The following is a 24,433-nucleotide window of genomic DNA, read 5'->3' as shown; positions in this document are numbered from 1 at the left end:
CCCGAACAGTCTTAGCATCGGGCAGAAAGGGAATAGGGGACTCTGGAAACTTGTGTATCTTAATTAGCTGTCATCAGATTAATCTCAGACATTTTGATCTATGTTTGCTTAACAGCAAGGCACCAAGGACACACTTGATAGTGAGTCATGATATATCAAAACAAACACTGTGCTGCAAAAGACACTCGGGAATGGTGGATGGCCCTGTATTACTGAAATCTCTCCGCCTACTCACATGGCAGCTGAACACAAGTCACATTCATTTTTGTATGTTTTCCCATCAGTGCCACAGACTGGTTGTGAGGATTTGCTGCAGAAAATCCTTCCACCCTTTACCCCGTGCAGAATCCGATCACAGTCCAGCTGAAGAGAGAAAGAAATCACATTTGGTGCTGGTTCACTTGCAAGACCCTCCTTTACACAACTTATAAGTGCTTACAAACCGAGCCTTACCATACGGCCCCTCTGTACTGCAGCAAGTCCAGGCTTGTACAGAGATGGTGTCTCTTGTTGGACCAGCCAGCCAAGCTTTTGGGGGCAGAGCCCTCCCTGCACCAGTGCCCGGCACAGACCCACTCATTGATTCACCTTGGTCCAAGTAGATTTATTTCTCTCACTGGGAATCCACAAGAAGATGAAAACTTCTACCTGTCCCTAGTTGTCCTTATCCAGGCTTTGACGCTATTTCATTTCCAAGAATGAAGATGAAACCCATTGTCCACAATTAAGGAAAAACAAATCTCTACAGCAGGTTCCTGCTGTCTGAGGGAACACAGCACAACTTCTGACACCCACTGAATTAAGAGACACAAGCATATATGAGCAGCTATGACTAATTAAGTTGCCCTCTTGTTTCTTCTCAAGCATGACAATGGAAACAGACACAACTTTACTTACAAACCAGGACAAACTCACAGCACAAGGAGTAGCAGACCCCAAAAATCCTCTCACACTTAGGTCTCCATCCTACCATCATGTCAGTGTGGGTGTTTGCAGGGCCATAGCAAATTTCAAGCAGCAGAGGTCAGCAATATTGCAGCTCTGGCACACAGCACCTTCCTCAGCCTGGCCGTCCACCTTGGCTCCAGGTGTTAAAGGAAGACCAAGACAAAGGAGTAACTAATGGGTTCCCATCCCCTTCTCCAGGTGCTACAAAACACATCACAACACCTGCCAGTGGTGCAGTTGGAGGAGAGCTGCAGCTGAGACAGTGAGATCTCACCTCCTGTCCCACCTGGAGATGCACCTTTAGCATAAACTGATGGTTTATCACCAGCACCACAGGGTGGGAAGCACCGCAGGGAAGGAAGGGTTCACAATGGGTGGCACAGGGGGTTTGATAACATTGGGGTGCTGTGATAGCACCTGCTGGTTAAATATCACTTGCTAATTTCATTAATGTGCTGCTTCCTCTCTCATCTGGGTAATTACCGATGACGTGAAGGCAGACAATGCTGACCTTTGCAATTCACTGCCAGGTGTTTTCCTATGCACCAGACATTGCTGCCTGCATCACTGCCCAAGGGCAGGCAGCCACCCACCAGCAGCCCCACATATCACAGGTCCCAGCAGCCAGTGCCACCACTCCTTTGGCTCTGAGGAATTGGCGTTGCTGGTGACAAAACCCACCGGTGGCCCTGGAAAGAGCAGAGGAGCAGATCTGCTCTCTGAATCACCTCTCGTCAGTCAGGCTCATCAACATCCACTCCTCCCCTAGTGCTACCAGGAAATACCACTAAGCTCTGAAGCAGACCGGAGTTATTATGCCTAATGCTTCCTCTGGAATGCACCAAAATTGCTGTACCTGAAACACCTACCAAGATTATTTTTTTTACTCAAATATGCCTTTTCCAAAAGTGGTCAGTGACAGAGGCTTCAGAGAGAGAGTTGAGACAGTTTGTAGCAAGGTCCCTCCAGTCCCGCAGAAACACATTGCCTGTCCCTTCCAAAATATTATTCAAATTACTGTATATGAATGCTGGAGAGATTAAAACATCAGAGCATCCTAGCTCTTGACAACACCCTGCACCAGTGAGATCCACAGTTTAGTCACCCTTTTTACAGTAACTTATTTTCTCTTATTAGCTTCATACTTTCCACTTTTAGCCTTGCTGAAACTATTGCATTTTCTTTCCATGGAGACAAGGGAGAGCACACACCCCCATCTTCCTCCCATGTTATTCCATATTCAGTCAGAATCTATCTCTCAGTGTTTTCCCTCTTTAGCACTCCCCTCACCACCTGGTCAGCCCCATCACTCTGTACCAGCCACGGCCTTTGACTCAGCACCTTCCCAATATGCAGGTGGTGGCATCAGGATATACAAACGCTTTCTCTCATTCAGACCCTTCCAAGGACATGAGGCCAAGTGAGAAGCTTTAGGGGTCACAGCAGGAACAGGAGCAGCCACTGGGAAAGGAGACAGAGGGGCTGAGCACCCCACAGGAGAGACCCCCATTTCTGCCCATGCAGCTACCAGCTGAGATGCAGGAGGTGGGTTTACCAGCTGGTAGGCGCTGGTGTCTCTGTTCTGTGCTTTCTGGCCAGGTCCTCTGTTGCAGTTCTTGCCGCGCTGAGCATTTCCTTGTGGGCTGGTAGGGAAAGAACACAGAAGCAGCTCATCACACCTCCCTTCCAGAATGGGGGGAGCACAGCGCAAACCATGCTCCCCACAGACCGCCACAGCCCTTAGGGAGCTGCTTGAGAGGGTGAGAAGCCCCCCAGCCACATACCAACAGGAAGGGTGAACCTTGTCCTGTGCTCAGCCCAAGGGCACCACCACCCTGGGGCCCTGCACCCCTGTGTCTGCGGGCATCGCTTGGTGGGTGAGGAGATGAAGTGACCGCACCAGCGAAAAGCAAGAAATCTCAGGTCCAGCAGCTATAAAACAAACAGGAGTGCCTGAGCAGTGGCCAGAAAGCACATGATGCACCAGGCACTGCCTCCAAGCCAGCGGGTGAGGATGAGCCACATCCAGGCAGACACGTGTGCCCTGCCAGTAGACAGGGTTTGCTGGGCAAAGCTGTCCTGAGGGAGACTGAGCACAGTGATCACTAGTGCTTCACACACACGAGAGTCAAGGACAAAAAGGAGCAAAGGTTACACCAGAATCTTGCCCCACTCCACATGTCTCTTCACCATCACTGGCTTAGCCAACAGGGAGAAGTGCTGTACTGAGCACCAAACAGCACAGTGGTCAATTCTCCATCCCAGACAGTGCCACTTGTGTGCTGGTGAACCGCTCCTGACCCAATTAACCTCCTAATCACCCCTAGGAAAAATCCACATGGGGCAGAAAGAGTGCCAGGTCTTGTGGGGTGGTTGAGGGGACAGGCTGGCACCCCAAGCACTGCTCTACTCACCCTCTGTTTGATGAGGAGGGACGTCTGTCATTCACGCTCTGCTGTGATCCTGAACCACTGCAGTTCTTCTGCAAAAGGGGCAGGATCACATTTAACAACTAAGCACAGAAAATGTTTTTATACAACCAGAGAGGAAGCAAAGCTAAAGCAGCTCCTGTCCTCCCCACTCCTCCTCTCAGGCCCAGGGAATCACAGGGCTGTTTCTGGAAAAGCAGGTTTGATGCTTGCTCCATACAGGCTTTAACACCCACCAAATGTTACCATCTGAGGGCAGACAGGATTGTGAAGAGTCTGAACCTGCCCTTCAGCTCACATATAGCATCAAAACACTAGGAAAGCAAGAGGGGTTGTTCTGCCAGGTCCAAACATGCCCACTTCGTATGCTTACACTCAGGTCCATCCCACGAATGAGGGAGGCTTTACAATCCAACCTGCTTCTCCCCCACTGTTAGCTGGCTCCAGCATCCCAAGCACCATGGTGACCCCAGGCTGACCACAGACAGTCCCTGGCCACCAGGATCCCACAGACTCTCACCAGCCCCTTTCTGAGCTCAGGTCAGGCTCCAAGCTCCATCTCACCTGCTTTGTCCTCTCTGAAGTGAGCGGTTTGTTGCGCTGGGCAGTTCCACCAGACTGACCACCTCTTTGGGCTTCCTTTTTGCTGGAAGAAGGGGAGAAGAGGGAAAGGGAGCACTATGGCAGTGAGAGTGCCACCAGGTGGGGCTGCCCCATAAGTCAGTATCATGCCATTAGGCACCACCTCCCCATCCACAGTCCCTGTTCCTGGTGGTCCTGTTTCTAATTCCCACCCCTAAACCTTCTCCCTTCTCCTCACCATTCCCACTGTACGCTACATCCTGGATCCAGGTGGCTGCTTTCATATCAGGGCTGCTCCTGCATATGCTCTATGGGAGGAGAGAGAGAGCATCTGGAAGGCAAAGTACACACGTGGGAAACTCCACAGGAGCCACCCGCACCTGACAGTCCCCTGGAAAAGGGGTTGCTCTCTATCAACCCTGTTTCTCCTCCTCTACTCCACGCTGCTTCTCACCTGCCCCTGGGCCCTTTGCACTGAAGGGAAGTGGGAAGAGGGGCAGTGGCTGGAGCCCTACTGCCAGAGCATCTCCTGGAGGGCTGCTGGGATTCTGGACTCTCTCCCAGGCATCACCCAGATGCAGCTCCACAGGCAGAAGCTGCAGCGGAAGGTTTCCCTCTTTGCTGCTGTTGCTCAGAGGAAGCTGTACTCACAACTTCTCAGCGCACATGAGACATTTGTTGATGTGCTGCTTGCCAGAGGAATCCCGAACCGGGTCATTCTCCCTCGTGCAGGACAGTCGTCCGCTCGCTTCGTACTGGGCGCGATACTCTCTGCAGCTGTCCTGCGGAAGGAGGGCAGTGGTTAGGGCACCCTGTCCTCCTTCCCTTATTGATCTGATTCTTAGAAACCTGGGGTTTCCTGCCAGGAATGTATTGAACCATCACAAACGCATCACAAGAGAGCCTGGGTGTGGGTGAGAGAGGGTGTGCAGTACCAACCACTTAGTATATAAACAGAGGAGTGAGTCAGAAAAATTATGGGTCCCTCTGACTGCACAGCACGTGTTGGGAGTTTTCTACTACAGTCCAACTAATTATTATTCTCCTTGCCAGGCTATCCAAAGCATGCCGGTGATGTGACCAATACAGTAATGAAGTCCCTCCCACTTCTCCCGGCATCCTTAATACACAGCCAAAGCCTTTTCCCAGATCATAGCTCAGATAATTCCATTTACAAAGCGAGTAGTGCCCCCAAAACCAACACTTTGGGACATGCCAATCAAGAAGCACCAGTTAAAACATAAAATCACAATGCAAACATACTTAGTAGTCCATGAGCAGTGGAAGGTTGTTTGGAGAACAGATGATTAACTTGTTCCCTGTTCAAAATCACTGTACAGAAACCAAGTTAATTTGCCCCTGTTACATAACGTGGATGTAAACATTCAATCCCCCTAATTTCAATTATGTCAGACACTACAACAGCAGATTCCAAAATAGCAAGTACAGAGGATAGGTAACTGAATCTCACCCTTTTTTTTTTTTTAAACAAACAGGTTTCAACCTCTGCAGTTTTCTGCCCATTTTGTGTACAGGAGTGTTTTGGCCAGCTTGCATCAAGGTCCTTAGCAGGTCACTGGCCTCATCCTCCGCTTCACTCAGAAGTTTCCAGCACCTTGTCCTCCCTGGCATGGGAGGATTTCCCCAGCACTGTGTCCTGCATCCCTCCTGGGGCACCTCAGCCCCTGGCTCCTCAGCTTTGCTACTGGAACAACACTGGCAAAACGCTCATGGTACAAAGCCGCACATCTTCCTAGAGCCAGCCAAGCCATGGGTAGGAGGAGAGATGATCCAGCCCAGGATGAGCCTGTACCTGCTGCACCCAGCACCCACGTTGCATCACACTCATCAGAAATAAATATTGCACCCCAATTCAGAGCGGTTCACTGGGAGCCTCACTGCTTCTCCCCATCACCAACACACCTTTACACCCCTGTGCAGTTCAAGTGATGCTTTCCCTCCCTAGCAAGCCCAGGAAAGCTCTCCCAGCCCTCCTGTGCTTCATTCCCTGAAGCCAGCCCAGCTCAACACCCCAATCCTTTGCCTCCGAGACAGATCTGCCTTCCCCTAGCAGCCTCTCTCAAACAGTCTCCCTTTGAACTAGCATTTCTAGAGCTCTGTTAACTTCCCGACCTCTGCTGCAAAAACCTCACTGAATACTTCCAAGGCTTGCATTTGCCTTTTTCATGGTCTGTCACATCCCTGACCCACTAATAAATGCAGGGCTTTCTTATCCTTTGTCATTTCTAACCGACAAGCAGGAATTCTTGTTAATCACTGACTGTGTCATCTTGCACTGTTATTACATTTTATCTTGTTTCTATTACTCCAGACCTCAGCACTATCCAATTAGTCCTGAGTGATCTGCTGATCCTCCTCTGTTGATGCTGCCTCCCAGCTTCGCCATCAGCAAATTTCACTTATACTTCTATTTTTTTGAGCCAAAGTCATTAGCAAAAGCACTGAAACAGGATTATCCCCAAGACTGAGGCTTAAGGGCACTGCACCAGTCCCTACCATAGCAGAAATCAAAAGGTAAGTGCCAGAAAGTGACTTTACCCCCTTTACAGAGCTGCTTTTGCCAGCATAGCATCAGTGCGCAGGGACATGGTGGTTGTGGGGTGACAGGACAAGGGTGGTGAATGGCAGCTCTGTGAGAACAGTGTTTCCAACGAGAAAAGCTAACACTGAGCCACAGGCCCAGGGCTGAGCTTTCCCCCAAGAACACAACGATCTCCGGAGCCTTGCAGAGTTCAGATATAGACCCTTTCACCCCTATTTTTCGTTTTTACCTAATTAGCAGCCTCAGCAGCACTGGCTTCTCCACCCTTGAGCCAGGTTTCAGGACAGTGTAGCACACCTGGTTTCTCACCCCGATGGGATTTGCCTGTCCCTACACTCATGGGTCAGTGGGACAGACCACAACATCCAGGCACAAGTTGTTTACTTGCGGGATTCCATGGTATGAACAAGAAATGAGGGAAAGGAAAGCGGATCTCAAAATTAAATCAGCAGAGACAGAACTGAGCAGAATAATATTGCCTCTTCTTTACCTTGGGTGAAAATACAATGAAGTTTTATATTAACCTACTTAATACTTTAATCTCACCTCATTTTTTCCTTGTCTGTTTTTAGAAAGCTTCTGCTCATTCTCCCTTTTGCTGGAAGAGAAGCGAGATGAGAAAGTGAATGCCACGGGGCTCCAGGGAGCGAGAGGTTTTGCTGGCACCAGCTGCAGGAGGGGCAGGTGATCCCATTGGCAGCCAAGTCATTCCAGAAGCCACTTTCTCAACAGAAAAGGGGGTTGTTCTTTTTCCCCTCTACTCACAACTTCTCCGCACACATGATGCACTTATTGCTGTGTTGCTTCCCAGAGGAATCCCGGACTGGGTCGTTTTCTCTGGTGCAGGAAAGTTTCCCTTGCTTGAACAGATCCCGAAACTCTCGGCAGTCATCCTGTGGAAATGCCAAAAGCAGGGCTGACACAGAGACATGCATTTCCCACAGAACCACAGAGGATTATCCACCCAAAGAATTACATTTCAAACACTGTTTTATTTCCTTGAGGCATAACTCAGTGGAAGACCATAGTTTGCCTGTTGTGTTCTCTTAAAATATAGCATCCAAACAACAAATAAATCAGTACGTTTAGAAGAACAGATTTGTCTTTTTCATGCTGGATAACCTTATTTCTAATAGATAAGACATGCAAGAGCCTGCCTGAAGGCCTGAGGTGCTGCTCTAAGTATAAAAGCTACAATTTCTCGGTGAATTTTGAATGAGGAAGTCAGTTTTCTCATCTCTCACGAGAGAACACACGACCAAGAACTGTAAAATCCATGCACAGTAAAAAGATGAAGTTGCAGGCATTAAAAAATAAATCCATGCACACCTCACATTCCCAGGAATGCTAGAGGTGGGCATCTTTACCTTCTACTTAACATGACGTTATGCATCAATTGAACCAAAGGACTCTTTCTCAAAAGGCTTTTGTAGCAAAACCTGATTAAGGATTTTAACCCAGTCTTTACTTGCCTCTGAGCAATTTCCGATAACTTTCAGGGCACACAAGCAGGGTGTAGCATAAGAAACACATGCTACATGTGAAGTCTTTAGGTTCTTTTATGTAGCACTTTCAACATCATACATTTTTTCCCCTCGTGTTGTGTAGAGGAGATAGTTTGATAACTTATCCCAGCTCTGCAGATAGGGAAGTCAAGCCTAGAAAATTACTTGCCAAAAGTCAGACAGAAAATCTATACTGAACAAAAATTCAGTGTAGGTCTCCTCCTGATACAGTGAAACTGTCCTTCTGCCTTCAGGACCACACTTTACCAAGTCAGGTGTTTAAAAAAATATCTCCCTTAGGACAGCTATGCTTTCCAAAGCCTTTAAATTGCCCAGACACACAAGAGGTAGAAAGTTACCCTGCTTAACAAGATGTACAACAAAAAGAATAAATCACTGCAGCCAACACTATCTGATGGAAGCCAACTCACTCCTATCTAGAATAAAAACTCAAGGCTCAAACAGCCAAGTCCCTCCACATAAAGGCCTCATATCTATAAAAAACAACTGTGGGTAAAAAAAACCTGCCAGGTGCATCAACAAGATAAACAGGGGACAATTAGAGCCAGTCTGCTCCCACACCCCACCCTAGTCACAGCTCACACGCACCATCATTGCTATTAATTATTTGTCAGATGTCAACGATGGACCTTATAAACAGGCAGGTATCCTCCTTAGCCTGTACCTTGGGCCAGGCACAGGCCATACGTTCTGGGTCAGTAATTGCCCGATAGGGACTAGATTGCCTGGGAGGGGCCATGAGGAGTTTTGGTTCCTTTTATGCTGGTGGGTGGTACAGAACCTCATGCTCCTTCAACCCCTCTTGCAGAGGCAGAGAATTCTTGCCCTGCTCCCATTTCTGGGCACTTCTCAATGGCCAAGCCAGTGTTTCCCATGCCGCAGACAAGGAAACACACTCGGCAAGCGGGTCAGAGGCAGGAGACGCAATGCCAGCGCATCATCCTGCCCCCGGCACCCGATAAAACTGGCTTCGGTAGCGATGTTTCACCTCACCTCTCCCAAGGAGTTCACATTCCTGTTTGCCTCTCCACCACTCCCTTTGTCTTTTGAGTCTCTTTCCCTGCAAGAAAGGGAGGCGTGAGTGACAGGGTAGTGTGCAGTCTTCGGACATAAAAACAAAATAGCTGATGATCAAAGGCCAGTCCTGCCAACCCCACCTCCCCATTGCACAAGGCAGCAGGACGGACCAGCACTGGGGCTCCGGCTCAGTGAGACACATCTGGGGTGTTTAGCATCTCTGCACTGGGGGCATTTTGCCATCCTTTCTCTCTGCCTAACATCCAGGTGTTTCCATCCTACTAATCTGTAGAAACATGGTACTCAATCCATGTATGTTTTCAGCCCGGATTTGCTCCTCACACCCCACAGCATGTTCTCTCTGTGTGAGGAGTTGAGAAGAGCTGCTGGGTTCATAGGTTTGATGAAGAGCCACTAACCGGTCCGTCTGGCCCAAGACTATGATTTTACACCATGGAGCCTCCTGAGAGTGGGCTCTTTTCTACAGGAGGAGAGGACACGCTGTGGATGGGCAGGACAGCCACTGGAGCCAGTGAACAGCTGATACTCACATCAGCCTTTGGCACATCAGGCACTTGTTGAGGTCAGCTTTGCCATCCGGGCTCCTGACCAGCTCCTTGCTGGTGGGACAAGAAAACTTCCCACTGCGCAGAAGCGACCAAATTTTCATGCACTCATTCTGAAAAGCACAGAGGAGGACAATCAGTGCAGGCTCCCTCGGAGGCCATCGGGATCCTGAGAACAGCTCGCTGACATTTAAGCTCCTCGGGTGGACTACATGCCATCAGCAGCAATAGCCCGTTCACATCAGCCCCGAGGCTGCCGCGATCCCCATCTCCCGTCACACACCACACGTGGTACAGGCTGCACCCACTCAGGGCTCCCAAGGCATAAAAGACAGGAGTTCAAAACCCATTGCAAGGGCCATTATTCAGAGGAAAAAGAATACCTACTTAATTTGCATACAGCTGCAAACTGCTACTCACTGCAGGGGAGGACTCTACATTATAAAGTTAGTCAAGAGCAGAAAATATAGCCCTAGAAGTGCCAGTAGGATGCAAGAGTAATGAGTCAACCAGAGTGACTGAAGAGCAATTCAGGTGCAAGAGCAAAGCACAGAGAAGTACGATCCTCTTAGGGTGCAGAGCAGTAATAACGTGTAATGCTGCAGCAACCAATTGCCTCTTCTGCTGGGTAACTGAAATGCTGACTAGGGAGAGTCAATGAACCATTTAGTTATTTTTGGCTACTATGTTTTCCAAAAGGGTCTTTATTAAGGAGAGATGAGCTTGTTTCATTAAAATGTGAATGGAGCGGACTTCTCAGTCATTGAATCAAGTAATTCCTTGAGACTCAAAGGACTTTCCTTAATTCTTTTAATTATTAAACTTGGGAATTATCAGAAGCAAGAGTTTCTGCTGGATCAGAAGCAGAATTTTGAAATATCAGTGGAAATACAGTTCATGCCACTTCTAACTTCATCTCATGAGATTTCCAGCCCAGAGCTGTTCGGGTATATGCTCAGCATAGCGCACCAAACTGACACTGGCAGCTGGATCCATTGCTGGATTGCAAAATTATTGTCTCTAAACAAGGAGAAATTTGCTGGTTTTTTCCATCATTGAAAAAGCATTATGATAGAGTCCATCTAAATGACTTTGCTCAGAGCACGCATTAAGCAGTGTAGTTGACAAAACAAAAGGAGAATCAGAAAAGAAAAGGTTGGACTCGCCTTAATCGAAGCTTGGCAGGCAACATCTGTGACAGAAAAACCAACAATGAAACCATACAAAATCTTTGATGGGAAATTTTAAATCAAAAGCATTTCATTAAAATACTTGATGCGGTTTCCTAATCCACCCAAATACTTCTAGATAAAAGCTAATCCAATGCATTATTGCACACCAATAGAAAGGACTAGGCATTAAAGACTTTCTGGAACATGGCACGTTTTGTCTTTCAAATGCAAAAGCACATCCATTTTTTTGCATCTTTATGTTCTCCTTTACCATGTTACTTTTCTCAGGCTTAAAATCCAAGTTCCAAAGATTATTCAGTAACCGTTTATTATTCTACCCCACTTCCCTGGTAGTGGTATTAATCTTGCCCAAATGTTTTTGACTTTCTTCATCTTCAGATAGAATTAGGATACCAGAGCTAGCCCATAATATCAATGTTTGTCCAAACCTTCAAATTACTTTTCAAGGCCCATTGCATTTGCAGTACTTCACATGAATTACCAAACTAATGAGCCACCAGGTGGGTAACTGATAAGTTTCTTTCTAAGCCCCTTAGAGCTGGTATAACACACTTCATCCTTTTCTCTTACACCAGTGGCATCACAGGGAACCATCAAGAAATCCACCATTAGTTCTTTTTCAATAGAAATAGGCAACAAAGTGAAAGACCATTGCATCAAGCCTAAACCCCCACCCAAAGCCTCTCTTCTTGTAGCCATACAAAAATACATTCCTTAGTAAGAGACTTGACAAGAAATCCCCATTTTTCTGAATTTACCAAAAATTGTATTACACTTTTGTTCAAAGTCAGGCTTTCTACGCAAAAATTCGGTCTGGTTGGATATTTGTATTTCTCCACTTACACAATTGGTTTTTTGTTGTGGTTTGGTTTTGGGGGATTGTTTTGGTTTTTTTCCAGTTGTTCTTAAACTGTTCACTAAAAACAGATACTTTCACCTACCAGTGGAACTTCACCATTTTCACATGCGAGAGGAAAAGCCGTTATCAAGAATGTTTTACATCAAATCAAGTAGTACAGTAAAAAATGATTGTCTTCTGTTTATGCCACTATACTTTTTAAAGAACAAGGGCTCCCTAATCCTCTATCTCACTGTCTTCGGGAGAGGTCCCAGGCTGTGTCCTCTGTCAGTCCCAGATTTCAACACAGAGAACACCAGAAGTTACTAACCTGAGAAGAAGCAGAAAAATGCCAGAGCAAGGACCACCGAAGCACCTTCTGTTTTCATGGCAGCTGTTTGCCTGTGTTGACTCTATTAGTGCATTGCTCAAACAAACACAAAGAAAGGGCTCAGGTCAGATCACATATATATAGATGACCAAATTCTCCGCCCTCATTATGACATAATCTTCCCAAGAACCATAATTAGCTGCAAAATCCAGTTTGATTACAGTAGCTCTGAATTCTAATGATCCCATTAACACAATTAATTTCCATAAGGATGGGACATATTTGAGTCACTCCCTGTATTTTGTTAAGGTAAGAAAAATTATAAATTGATCATTTCAGTTTCCCCACACAGCCAGAGGATTTCTTGCCATCTTTGGAGTGGTTCATAAGACAGAGCTGCCCCAGTCAGCACACCCCTGACACCCTTCATACCTCAAAACAGACAAAAGGATTTTGATAACTTGGCTCCAGCAGAGACAACAGGAGGGCCAGGTCACTCAAGACCTCTAGAAGTCAGTCTGCTTTTATTAAAGCAGCCCAGTATGAACATGAATAGAAGCATTCAGGCAAGGCTGAAAAGTATTAAGTTTGAGGCATTGCTAAAACTCTTTGAGTTTGTTGCTACAGTTCACAGAGCAGCTGTGCTAATGTGAAAACCCTACTGCTGAATCCTCATCCCTGCCCACATGGGACCCAGCAGACCATATAGATCAGGGGTGTAGGAGTAGATGCATTTATGCAGACCTAAAACTACATTTGGCCCTTCGAAGGCAACCGCAAGGCTGATGTGGCCCCCAGTGAAAATTAGTCTGACACCCCTGATATAGATATCGCTCTTCAAACAAATCAGTGCTCACAGATATGCTGCTATTGATGCTAAAGGGTCCAGCACGGTAGCTCTGCTCAGATGTCTCGCAAAGAAGAGATAAAAATGAAGGTAGTCAACCTGTGCATGGTTTCTCAGAAGACTCGAGAGAGGAAATTACAGATGACATCGAAGTTCTGGAATGTGATTTATGTGGGAAGAAGCTGTGTGCCTTGTTCTCCTGTGAAAAGGAGAGAATTTGGAGAAAGAAGTCATTTGTAAGGTTTGAAACAGGTGGATAAATGAAAGTCGAGCAGACCAGAGCAATGAGAAGCTTGAGCACAGGCAAGTCAGCACCATCTGAGGAAGAAAACATACTTCTACATGACGTATGTGTCTGGCCAGACAGGCCAACACAGCTCAATTCAGCTATAAACCCTTGTAATAAATTGCTGTCACATTTCTCAGATCAGAACAGTCAGTGTGTACAACTGGACCCAAAGCCAAGTAACTAGAGTCTCAATTTGCTCTGTGGTCATCCCTAATGTCTCTTTTCAACTCAAAGGGAAACCACATGCAGGTTCACAGTGAAGAGTTTGGAATAGAGAGGTAAGCTGGCCAAGGACATGCAGATGGTTCACGGCAGATCTGAAGAGCTGTTCTGTATGTGTATTTGGGCATGAAATGAGGGGGGGGCTGACAGGAAGATGATAAAACTAACCTGATGCAGAATGTCTTGCTGGTTGGGTATGGGGAGGGGAAACGCATTTTTAAATGGCTTTTGGTTTTAAAGTTTTCTTTTTCTCCAAAAGCTCTATTCCTATAGAGAAATGAAACAACTCCCTGATTTAAGACAGCTGGCTGACCACCCTGTTTCTGATGGAAGTAAAGCAGGTGCCAGACACGGTCAGGCTGGCCAGGTGAGAGCAGCTCCCAGCCTGGACATGCAGAGCCAAGGAAGAGGAGAGAGACCCAGGTCCTGACCCCAAATGGGCCCTGTGACCTTTGCAGCTCACTCCCATCATCCCACCACCGCAGCACCCCGTCCCCAGTTATACTCACCCCAACACGTGGGAGAAGCCAAAATCAGAACCATGTCCAGTACCAAAACTCAAAACAAACAAGAGGGATTTCCTTCCCAATTACTACTACATAGCTACAACCTCCTCAAAAACTGTCAATGGTATGAAAGGTGATGTTAGGGGTCAGGGAGAATCCTGCAAAACCATATGGCTCATATAGTTTGAAGGATTTGATCCTGTGTGCTTGAGTTACAAAAAGAAAACCTGAGCAGAATAATGAGGAATGACAGGAAGAGCATATTAAACATAAACCTTGCCTGACTCACTTGATTGTCTTTATTAATGGATTTATACAATAAAGTCTCAGTCCTGCACTGGAATCCAAACAGCCCATTATTTTCCATAGGAGTTTGTATTGCAGAATCAGGTCCGTAGGAGAGATGATCCTGATGCTTTAGCAGTGGGTTTAGTACAGCACCTTGATAATCTTAATATAAAAATAGCGCCAGACAACTGAAAAGTAATATGCCACTGAGAAAAGCAGCTGAGGGCAAGCAGAGATATTAGAAGAGACCCTTTTGTTCATATCTTGATTAAAATTTTGGAAAAATAAACAGCATATATCACTGCTATGCTTGATAGGACAGCTTTCACTGGATGCATTTTCTATTGAGTTCTGCTAGATAAACAGGAAGCAGAATAAAAACAATCATGGAGGAGCAACTAGGAAAATGGACAGGGAAACAGGAGGATTACATGAAATTTAGACAAACTCTTGTCAGGTAGAAAGTCAAGAGGTCATGATGAGGCCTAAGGAGAAAGTTCTATGGCGACCCAGCCAGGCTGGACACAGTCAAAGGGAACATTGACCATTTCCATCCTCAGGGTCTCAAGGAAAATGGGGAAAGGAGTCCAATAAGCAGCCAGATGATTCACATCCCAATTAGTGGTGAACATGCTTACACTTCCTTTCCTATGATAATTCTCCTGTTTCCTGATGTTTCTATGTTTTCATAGGTTACGAATGCACAGGAATGTATCTACAGATACACAACATTGGAGGTTCTTTGCCCACTCAGAAAACTGTTTTTCTTCCCTTTAGTGACATGGCACTGTTTTGAAGATGAGGTTGCCCTCTTTCTAATGGGCTTAGTATCACCTTGGGATTTTGGGTTGGTTTGTTTGTTTTGCAGGGGGGGTTTTTTGCCTTTTTTTGTTGTTGTTGAGGGGCATGTTTGTTGGTTTTTTTTGTTTGATTTGTTTTGTTTCCAGGGTGTGTTTTTTGGAGGTTTGTTTTGGTTGTTTGGTTTTGTTTTTCTTTAAAGGGGACTTTACCCAACATCATTGCTGGGTGCTACCATCTTTCTTCCCCTTCAGACAAACCTCATCAGCACCACTGCTGAACACTTAATTTCTCTGAAACATTGAAAATTCTCTTTCCAACCCACCACTACACCCCTCTCATAACCCAGAGATCCTCAGGGCTAAAAGCAGCACAGTTGTTTGGCATATTTCACAAAGGAAACCCAGAGTAAATGGTGTTTTCTTTCACAGCCAAAGTAGAGTCCCTAACTCTTAATTTCAGCAGTGTTTCATGAGTTACACCCACAAAGTGAGACATGTCAAAATGCAGGGGCTTCAAGGACACTTACCCACTTTTAATCAGTCTCTCAGCAGCACACAGCCCCTTGCAGCAAACTTCAGGTTCATCTGCAGCTGTCAAATACAAAACATCAAGGGAAGATGATTGTGCTGCCATGCTAACATCACCTTTTGGGTTGCATCTGCATAAGTGCTGCCCACAGTGAGGGTCTGTTCTGTTCATTTTGCCTAGTGCCTTGGAAAAGGACCCATCTCTGCTGGCAAACACCACATCAAGGTGTCTTCCTGCCCCTCAGAGACACCCAGTTATGCACTCACCCTGGGCTAGAATCTCCTGCAAGAAGAGCTGCAAGCCTCACCCATCTCCTCAGTGCAGCTTGGAAGACACCTCATCCACACACATCCCATGCAAGAACAAGGTTCATGAGACTGGACAAAGCTCTTCCGCTTGCATGCGCTTCTGTGACCAAAACCCAGGTGCTGATCAGCCAACAGGCCAGTCAACCCCAAGATAGTGAAATGAGTTTGAGTTTCTGGACTGCAATAGCAAGATGACTCAGAGCTCCCCTGTTCGTACCTATTGCTGCTGCAGCTCTCAAGCAAGTGCCTCCCAGATCTCCAGGGAAACAAGCCTTAGTCATCCTGACATCTCATTGTCACCATAGGTACCAAAGGTTTACACCACAATCCTTTTCTTTCAGTCAGGACAAGCTTTTTGAGCTCGAAGCAGAGCTCCACCTGTCCAGCCCAGTGAAAAGTCCTTCCCAAGGACCACTCACCTCCCAGCCCAGCACAGCAGCTGACTCTACACACCACCTGGCTGCATCTTTGCAAATGCAGCAGTGGATAACATTAACTTTCAGCATCCTGGAGCACTATTTCTCCTCTACAGGCTTACTAAGGAGGGCGAGTGCTAGCGGCAAGGAGAGGAATGACAGGATTTCATCTATCTCAGAATCAGATGCACAGCAAGTCCTGTGTGTCCTAGAGCACACAGACCCTCAGCAAAAAGCTTTTCAGAAACATGCCCAGACCATGGCAACAAGCTTAATTGAAAAACAAAACACACCGAAAAACAAACAAACAAAAAAAAGCCTGTGCCAAGTGCACTCACTGCTTCAAAATGAAAGAATGTAGATAAAATTAATTTGGATCAGTTACTTTGCAGAAATCTCTGTGCACTGAGAACATCTAACAACTTCCACTAAATCTAGCATCTAATGCATGATCCTCTGTCTCAGTGTCTCACGGGTCATGCCCTTCACCATCACCAGATTTCCTTTCCTGCCCAAATCCATTTTTGAGCTCTGATTTAAAAGTCACAGAAAGCATCTTAGCTTATGCAGTGTCTTACACGCCATCTGTACGCTCCCCAACACAAAAAGGTCCTGGGTCTCCTTATCACATCTTCAATGCAATGACAGCAATTTCCAGCACTCTGTGCTAGAAACCAGAACATGTGCCTCACCTTCACAGCCCTTCCCAGGCCATGAGACATCGTGACATGTGCCTGACTGTCCTGGACGGGTTTTTGCCACTGCTGACTTAGCTTGACAGTGCTGGGGAGGAGGGGGAAATGAATCAGGAAGTGAGCAACAGCGAGAGGTGTATGTCCAAAAGGCAGGGATGAGACCAACTTTGGAAATTCACAATAATAGCGTGTAACACATGCCATCTTCAAAGGACTAATGAATCCCTACAAGGTTCCCCTGTCATTATTTGCATTTCACAGATGGGCACATTAAGATGCAGAAGGCCACATTATCCTCTGGGTCACACCTATTTCAGTCTATTCATCTTTGGTCTTATATTGGAACTCACCCCTGTGATGCGAGAGATCCTCCCACAAGTCAAAACAATGTTATCTCTTGGGCAGGCCTGGTATAGGAATCACTGGTATCATCTACGGTCTGGTTTGCATGGCATACCATACCAACTGGTCCTGTTGATCTCTCCCAGCCTTGAAGACTGATCACCTTACCAATTCTTCTCTCCTCCCGTCAGGTTGAAGGGTACAAGAAGCTCTGGCTTATTGCTGAATTGGATTTAAAAAAAAAAAAATGTATTTCACATACAGAAAAATATAAATATAAGTCAGAAGAATCCAGGAGAAAGATGTATCCAAGTTTTAACACCATCCAGCTTCATTCCACCCAGAGGTCTCAGCCTGGCCCATGGAAAGGTCTCACCTTCCAGCCAGGAGCCTCCCTACCACTCAACAACTTTTATTCACAGAAGAATGAAGCTGCCCCGGGAAACCACACTTGCTGGGAGAGCCAAGCTGCTCCCCACACTATAACCAGTGCCATGTGGGTTTGGGGATGTTGGAACCAGTCTCTGCATTCAGAGGGAGATCCAACAACAAAGCAACAAGCTCTCCCTGCCAACTCTGGGGAAGCAGCCTGCTATTCCTACTGTCAACACTTTCCAGGGCAGTATTTCCCAATTAAAAATTGTTAGGCTGGAGATGGCAGGACTTGGGTTTTGATCTACAAGGCCTCAGCAAGTAACTTCTGCACAGTGAAAGGATATACCATGGCAAAGCACCACGACATCCCATGGAGTTTCAGAGGACTTGCAGCCTCAGAAGGCCACCAAGATCCGTGCTTTGACGGGCTTTACCAGAGCTAACCAATTACACTGCCATTAACAGTATTTGTAGCTCAGATAAGAGTAATCAAAATCTCATCATTCAGGGTGTAAACTGATCACCTGCAGGGGTTAGAAAGGAATTTTACCTCGTGGGCAGCATTGCATAACTGCCCGGATTCAGTGAGGGTATTTTTGAGGCTCTGCTGAGCCAGAAGCAGCGCATGGCACACCAGCTGAAAAGCTGGAGTCAAAATACAAGAAAATACAAAAGATACAGCCCCATTGTTCAGGGACAAAGTAAAAATTTTTCTGACTCTGGCTTCAACTCACACATGGAAACAAAAAAACAATGACTGTCACTGGGCTGCTGAAACAGCAGAATTTCAACAGAGGAAGAAAAATCCATCCCGAGATTATTTTCCTGTGGACAGTGAAAGGAGTGCCGGGACAGCCTATGAGTGCAGGGTGCCAAGGATTATGCGGCACAAAACGACCCAAATGAGCAATACTGCCCCATCCTGTGCTGCCAGCTGGACTTCGTAAATGTCCCTCCAATGAGGGGTACCAAGAACCTGCCCTCCAGTGAGGGCCGAGCCCTTCCATGTCACCCAAGAACCCTCATCACCAGCCATCTGTACCTGAACAAGGGGCAAGGACAGTGTTTTTCTCTCTGCAAAATTATTATTTATGTTTTATCAGTAGCAAAGGTTCTATAGTGTCAGAATTGGCCGCAGGGTGTGGTGGCCCAAGTGCCAGTACCCATTGCTGCAGTAACAGCAGGAGGCCAAAAACATGCCTACTGTGGGTGTTGGTTGCCCTTAGATTATAGTATCACCACACCCCACTCTGCTAATTGTGCCAAGAAGCTCTGATCCTTACCCTATCCCACAGCCAGCCTGATGGCAGGCACCTTTAGCCATGCACGTGATCACTCAAGGCACTGGCCTTTCCTCTGGAAGAACCTATGGGAAGATTGGATCCCAAATTTCTTTGCCCTGTAGGAGGTAATTAAGGCACCTGCTGCCATGGATGGTGAGTAGAACTGCAAGGCAATATGGATAAATTCCGCAGAAAACTATCAACTTCTCAAAAAAAAAAAAAAAAAAAGCAACTACAACTGCAAGTAGAACGTTTGCATGAGAACAGATTTTCCATCATCTTCTGCTTCTCCTTCCATATTCCCCAAATTTAGGGCAGAGCATACAACTGACATGGATATTTGCATTTGGTCAAAATCCCTTATATTTAAATGGAAAGCTGCAGAATGCTACACGGTACCCTTAATTATTACTTTTCAGCCTCTGTACAACCCTTCCCCAACATGCTGATGATGTGGCAGCACACGAGCAAGAGGACGCTTGTCCTTTTATGTGAGATCTAAAAAGGTTTAAACACTTTTTTATGAGAAATGAAGGTGTGCTGTCAAATAACATTGTTACCTTCAGTAGCATCACTCCAGTTGCTAAAGGAGTAGTTCAGCCTTATCAAAGGTAATGGCGCAACCCTCACTGCTTCAGAGGGAAGAGGAATCACCAGAAGTGAATCAGGGTTTTGGGGATCACTTTAGGTCTAACACACTTAAAGAAACCATCTCCGTTTAGTGCTCACTGCTCAGTTGTCTCCACTCACACCCCAAAACCCAAGTTTTGCGCAAGCAATGTGCAACCCTGGAGCTTGCTTCTTTGCAACCCGGTCAAACACTCCAGAGCGTGAGTCTGCAGTCAAATTCCTTGCAAGATGGTACCCGATTTTCAGTTAATATGTTTGCTACTGAACTAATAATCCCTGTGCTCTGGTGGGAGTGTTTGTCAGGCTCTTTCTGGAAACAGTACTAGGACACTGTGACCAATTCCAACTAGAACAGCTTCCCTTACACACAAACATGAGATTTCTGGCATTAACATCCCTCAGCAAAGCACTTGGTAGCGTCTAGCACCAGGACTTGTCGACACAGTGCGTTCTGGACAGACACCAGCAGCTCTGCTCACGCTAAGATATTGCTCTGGCCCTGCTCGAAGCCACGCAAAAGCTAAAGAAACATCCCTTCAAGCATCTGGCCACATGGCCAGTGAGCCGGAGACCACCATGCCCAGGTCCTGCCCATCCCATGGGTCCGACCTGCCTTTGGACTTTGCTACAGCTACAGATCGTGCCTCCCAAAAGGAGTGCTAAACACTCACCAAGTGGTAATTTACAGACCTAAAGGCATCTTCCAGCATCTCCAACAGGTATGGCTGATTGCCACAGCAGTCTTGGTCTTTTTTTCAGCTTTTCTTCTGGAGGAGAGAGAACAGAAGAATGAACCATATTCTTTCTCCACATCGTCAGGGACTGCACCTACACTCCTGAATCCCCTTTTTGTTCTACATTTCTCTGGTCTCCCACTTACTTGACATAAAAGTGTGGAGAAACCTTTCCCAAAGAGTTTATGGGTCTTCTGGGTTTCGTCATCCTGTTTGGTGCTACGTGAAGCATTCCCTCAGCCACTGGAAACCATCCTCAGAGTCCTTTTGTCTACCTCTCAAGAATGTGCACTTCATGGGAGTTCAGCACACATGCAACACAGCCTATTTCCCCAAGGACTGTTATAAACCATGCCTTTTCCACACACATAGCTCTGTTATCCCTGCAGCAGGAATGTGGTCATTGTGAGAAGCCCTGAGGTTCACCTGATTACCTTTAACTACCTGTGGCTTCTCACTTGCATTTAATAACACTGTTTCACACAACACAGTAGCCTGTGCACCCATATTGACCTTAATAAGCACCCCATCGCAGCCAGGTCACCAGTCTAGCGGTGGAGCAGATCAGCTAACAAATGCTTCGTGACAGCAGTGGGAAGCAACATGTTCACCAGCAGTGATTGATTAGCAAATCAGCTAATGGGAATGACATGTGGCAGACATGAAGAGCACCCCAGAGCTGAAACACTGCCAGGGAAAGACCCAAATCACTGTTATTTATAAGGGTAAAACTAATAAAACTTTGCATAGGCAGCATGCAGCAAAGGAACCCAAGCTCTTAAGGGTGTTCACCTTGTCCTAAAACATTCACTGTCTTGGCTGAACATACTCCAACTGTTTGGTCATGATGGTGCAACACTGTCTTTACTGGTGGATTCCTGGGATCTGCCAGCCTGTGGTTCCTTCCATGGCTGGGACGGTATTCACTCTGTTTCCCAACTGAAAATAAGTCCATAATCCAACATTTGAGCTGCATGAATGGTGCCTTCTGACTAGAATTTAGTAGTTTACATAAAGCTCGCATTTGCACATTTTGTGAGAGGTCACCACGAAGCTGAAGATGCCACAGACCACGTGCTGTATGCAAGAACATCTGTACAAATGTGACTACACTTTACACACAGTGTGAACCAAAAAGGAGACCTCCCCTTTGCAGGACTGAAATGGGGAGCCCAGCAACAGAGCCCTGGGGATGGGGAGCAGGGGATCAGCTGCTGCCTCAGGAATTCCCTCTTCATTTCACCCAGTCTCTGCTTGAAGCAATGAAGGTCTGCTGCATTTGCAGAGTCTTATTCCTTTCTCTCGCTTCTGAATCTGTTACATGTTCACTTGCATCCCTGTCACACCATCCAGTTGCCTTCACTGCAGAGGTTCATCCTTGTGCAAGTTGCTGCCTGTCCAGAAGGTCTGTCCACCCATCACTGGTTCAGGACCAGCTGCAGCATACAACTCCAGCATCCAAATATTATTTTCTTCTTGTAGCCATTGCCCTACATGTTTGGTCCCACAGGCTGTTTTGCCTGATGTTTTGAGTTTAGGGAACACACTTTGCTTTGTTAATCAGAGTTGTTGGAGATGCCACAGAGCCCGCTTCCAAAGATGTGGGACAGAGATACGCCGTGATTCACTCCGGCATTAACACTGCTCTGCCTCCACAGGGCACAGAAGTGGAAAGGACCTCTTGGGTCATCAAGTTCATCTGCCTGTTGTCACTAGTAACCACATCACTAGATCAATTAGATGATGTTTGATTGGCCTATCACAGCTAATGGGTTCCTCAGTCTGGTAGAGGAATAACAGGATCCGAAAGCTAGAGGCCACAATGGGGTGACATTGGGTTGGAAGCAAAGGGTGACCATTTAACGGTGTCAGGGTCTGTGCAGGGGAAGAGCAGTCCAGGGCTTCCCATGTCACAAGTGAATTTTCAGTCTAGTTTGAATGTCTTGCCAAGACTATTTTATCCAGAGGTTTTCTGCCTCAGATCCATGAGTATCTGGGAATCTCTGGACTGCTGCTATATGGTTTGTGAGAGGTAACAGAGAAAAGCAGTTTCCATCAAATACATAATAACACACTTACTAGGAATTGTTTTTAAGGAATTGCACGTTCCCTGGGAGACATCCAGAGGAATCCACATATTGAAAGAAAGGTTAAAAGACAAGTCACCGCTCTATGTGAAACAAGGATTAACTCAAAACAACTCTGACTGCAGCTAACTGGCTTAAATCCCACCTTAAAAGCCACATCCATCACCAGGTTTACAAAAGCAAGCAGCTAAATGGAATTCATTTTTTGTTTTCAAACTATGGCATCAAATAAAATTGAAAAACTCCATATCCATATGCCCTAGGCTTTTTCCCACATGCTTTTGAAGATGCTCTCCTAGAGATTAGGCTGACATCTGAAATAATTAGCTTATCTTCAGGCTGAAGGTCTAATTAATAACAGACAAATAATAAGTCTCAGTTACTAAGGAACCAGGGCAACTTTTGTTGTAATATTTTGTCCTAACTGAACACATATAAACTACACCATGGTTATAATGGTCCTGGTACCCACTTTCTGTTCACTGTCAATTCCAGAAAAAAAAAAAGTTGAGGTGAGTTAAATTCTCAAGCTTTTCTATAGTACACATTTCACATAAAACCAAAATATCTCACTTTTAAATGCATGCAAATCACCGCAACATCCTAAACACACTCAGAATGAGCACTTGCATTGCATGGGGTTACGTTTCAGGCTTGTGTGGGATGCTTAGACTATGAGATCTAGTGGAATTGCCCAGAATTCACAGCACATTCCACTCAAGGGACACTGAATTTATGGCAAGAACATAATGGGTGGGATTTTGAGTTGCTAAGTGACAGGGTCTTAGTGATTCACTTTGCCTCTAAGCAAAAGGACAAGCAGTTAAGCTTTGCCTAGGAACAGAAGACATCTTCATAGCTTCTTGCTAGATACGTGTAGGACTTCTAAAAAAGCAACCACCTTGAAAAGGAGCAAAAACCCTATGAAAAGAAGAAAGAGTCTAAGCATTTATACTTCATTATGATACCATTCAAGGGAATCATTTACTCAATCTATCCCTGTTTAGTGGATGCCTGAAGACCCTTTTCAGATGATCATCCTGTTCAGGGCATCTTGATGGGATCACAAGGCCTGAACAGAGGGTCCAGGCTGAGCCTTTGAGCTGCACTAGGTTTGTTGCACAGACCCAGGGGGACAGATTTGCACATGTGTGTTAGAGCTGGCCATGACCAGATCCCTGGGGTCTGCACGTCGTGAACAGTGCCCATGGACCTCAGAGACAGAGTGCCGAGCATTGTAGCAATAGAAACTCCTAACGTGGTCCACACGGTCACCACAACTGCAAGATGGAGAGAACCATCTTGAAGACAAGATGTAGCTATTAGCTAGCAGGCTAATGGGCAGGACCAATTCAGTAACATGCTCAGAAACACTTCCCCCAGTGCCCTATAATGAAATCCAGAGTCATTGCAAGGTTTGGAATATAGTATCTTGAAGGCAGGCTTGAATAGGTAGAATCTATACCAGTAAAGATCTAGGTACAAAATCCAAATGAAAATGGATCAGGCCTACTGACATCAAGAAGGTCTTTTAAACTCAATATTGTAGGAAAGCCAACAGTTTGACAAGACATGTGGTTTGGGAAAATGAAGCCTCCAGCAGAGAAGTCATGAAAATTTTGTATCCTTGAATAAAAAGACAGGAAATAAGCCAAAAACAGTCAGAGAGAAAACAGACTGCAGTCCCAGCAGATCTCTCTTGGGCCTGCTGAGAAAGGGAGAACAGAACAAGACGCCACATATGCACCTGTATCCAAGCGCTAAAGCTCTCAAAAGCAAGATGAGCGAACAGCAGCGCCCTGGTTTCAGACAGGGCTATTAACATAACCAGCACCTCAGCAACCTGGCGTGGGGAAGATAAGCAGCGGGACATGGTAATGAGTGGGGACGAATTATACAGGAATGAGAGCCGGCTGAGCAGGGGGAGGAGCTGGGCACCAAGGCATGCATTAAGGAGAGCTTATCAAAGAGCACAACCGAGTTAACTACATCAACAAGTGCCACAGTCTCTGGGTTTGCAGTCCCAGACATCGCAGTATTAGTTACTGCATCACCCACCCATCCAGAACAGGGTAACGACTGCAGAACC

At 46.2% G+C, this 24,433-nt stretch overlaps 1 protein-coding gene across 12 annotated transcripts in view; it reads right to left on the bottom strand.

Moving 5' to 3' along the window:
• LOC136107712 (serine protease inhibitor Kazal-type 5-like) overlaps positions 1-24,433 on the bottom strand; it is a 119,498-nt gene that overhangs the window by 3,889 nt on the left and 91,176 nt on the right. For 5 of the 12 annotated variants that reach the window (XM_071814670.1, XM_071814677.1, XM_071814669.1 and 2 more), the window contains 12 exons: positions 15,473-15,536; positions 11,994-13,039; positions 10,798-10,823; positions 9,617-9,744; positions 9,042-9,108; positions 7,288-7,415; positions 7,069-7,120; positions 4,611-4,741; positions 3,942-4,023; positions 3,363-3,430; positions 2,504-2,591; positions 236-363 (listed from right to left, as the gene is read on the bottom strand). In XM_071814670.1, coding sequence (XP_071670771.1) covers positions 236-363; positions 2,504-2,591; positions 3,363-3,430; positions 3,942-4,023; positions 4,611-4,741; positions 7,069-7,120; positions 7,288-7,415; positions 9,042-9,108; positions 9,617-9,744; positions 10,798-10,823; positions 11,994-12,051 — 956 coding nt within the window. In that variant the 5' untranslated portion in view covers positions 12,052-13,039; positions 15,473-15,536. Of the gene's footprint in view, positions 1-235; positions 364-2,503; positions 2,592-3,362; positions 3,431-3,941; positions 4,024-4,610; positions 4,742-7,068; positions 7,121-7,287; positions 7,416-9,041; positions 9,109-9,616; positions 9,745-10,797; positions 10,824-11,993; positions 13,040-15,472; positions 15,537-20,194; positions 20,291-24,433 lie in introns of all 12 variants that reach the window. The other 7 variants (XM_071814680.1, XM_071814679.1, XM_071814671.1 and 4 more) reach the window with 6 other exon arrangements.

The sequence above is a fragment of the Patagioenas fasciata genome, chromosome 14 (assembly GCF_037038585.1).
Source record: "Patagioenas fasciata isolate bPatFas1 chromosome 14, bPatFas1.hap1, whole genome shotgun sequence".
NCBI lineage: Eukaryota > Metazoa > Chordata > Aves > Columbiformes > Columbidae > Patagioenas > Patagioenas fasciata.
Note: the sequence above shows the minus strand (reverse complement) of the source record. Positions and strands in the feature narration are given on the sequence as shown.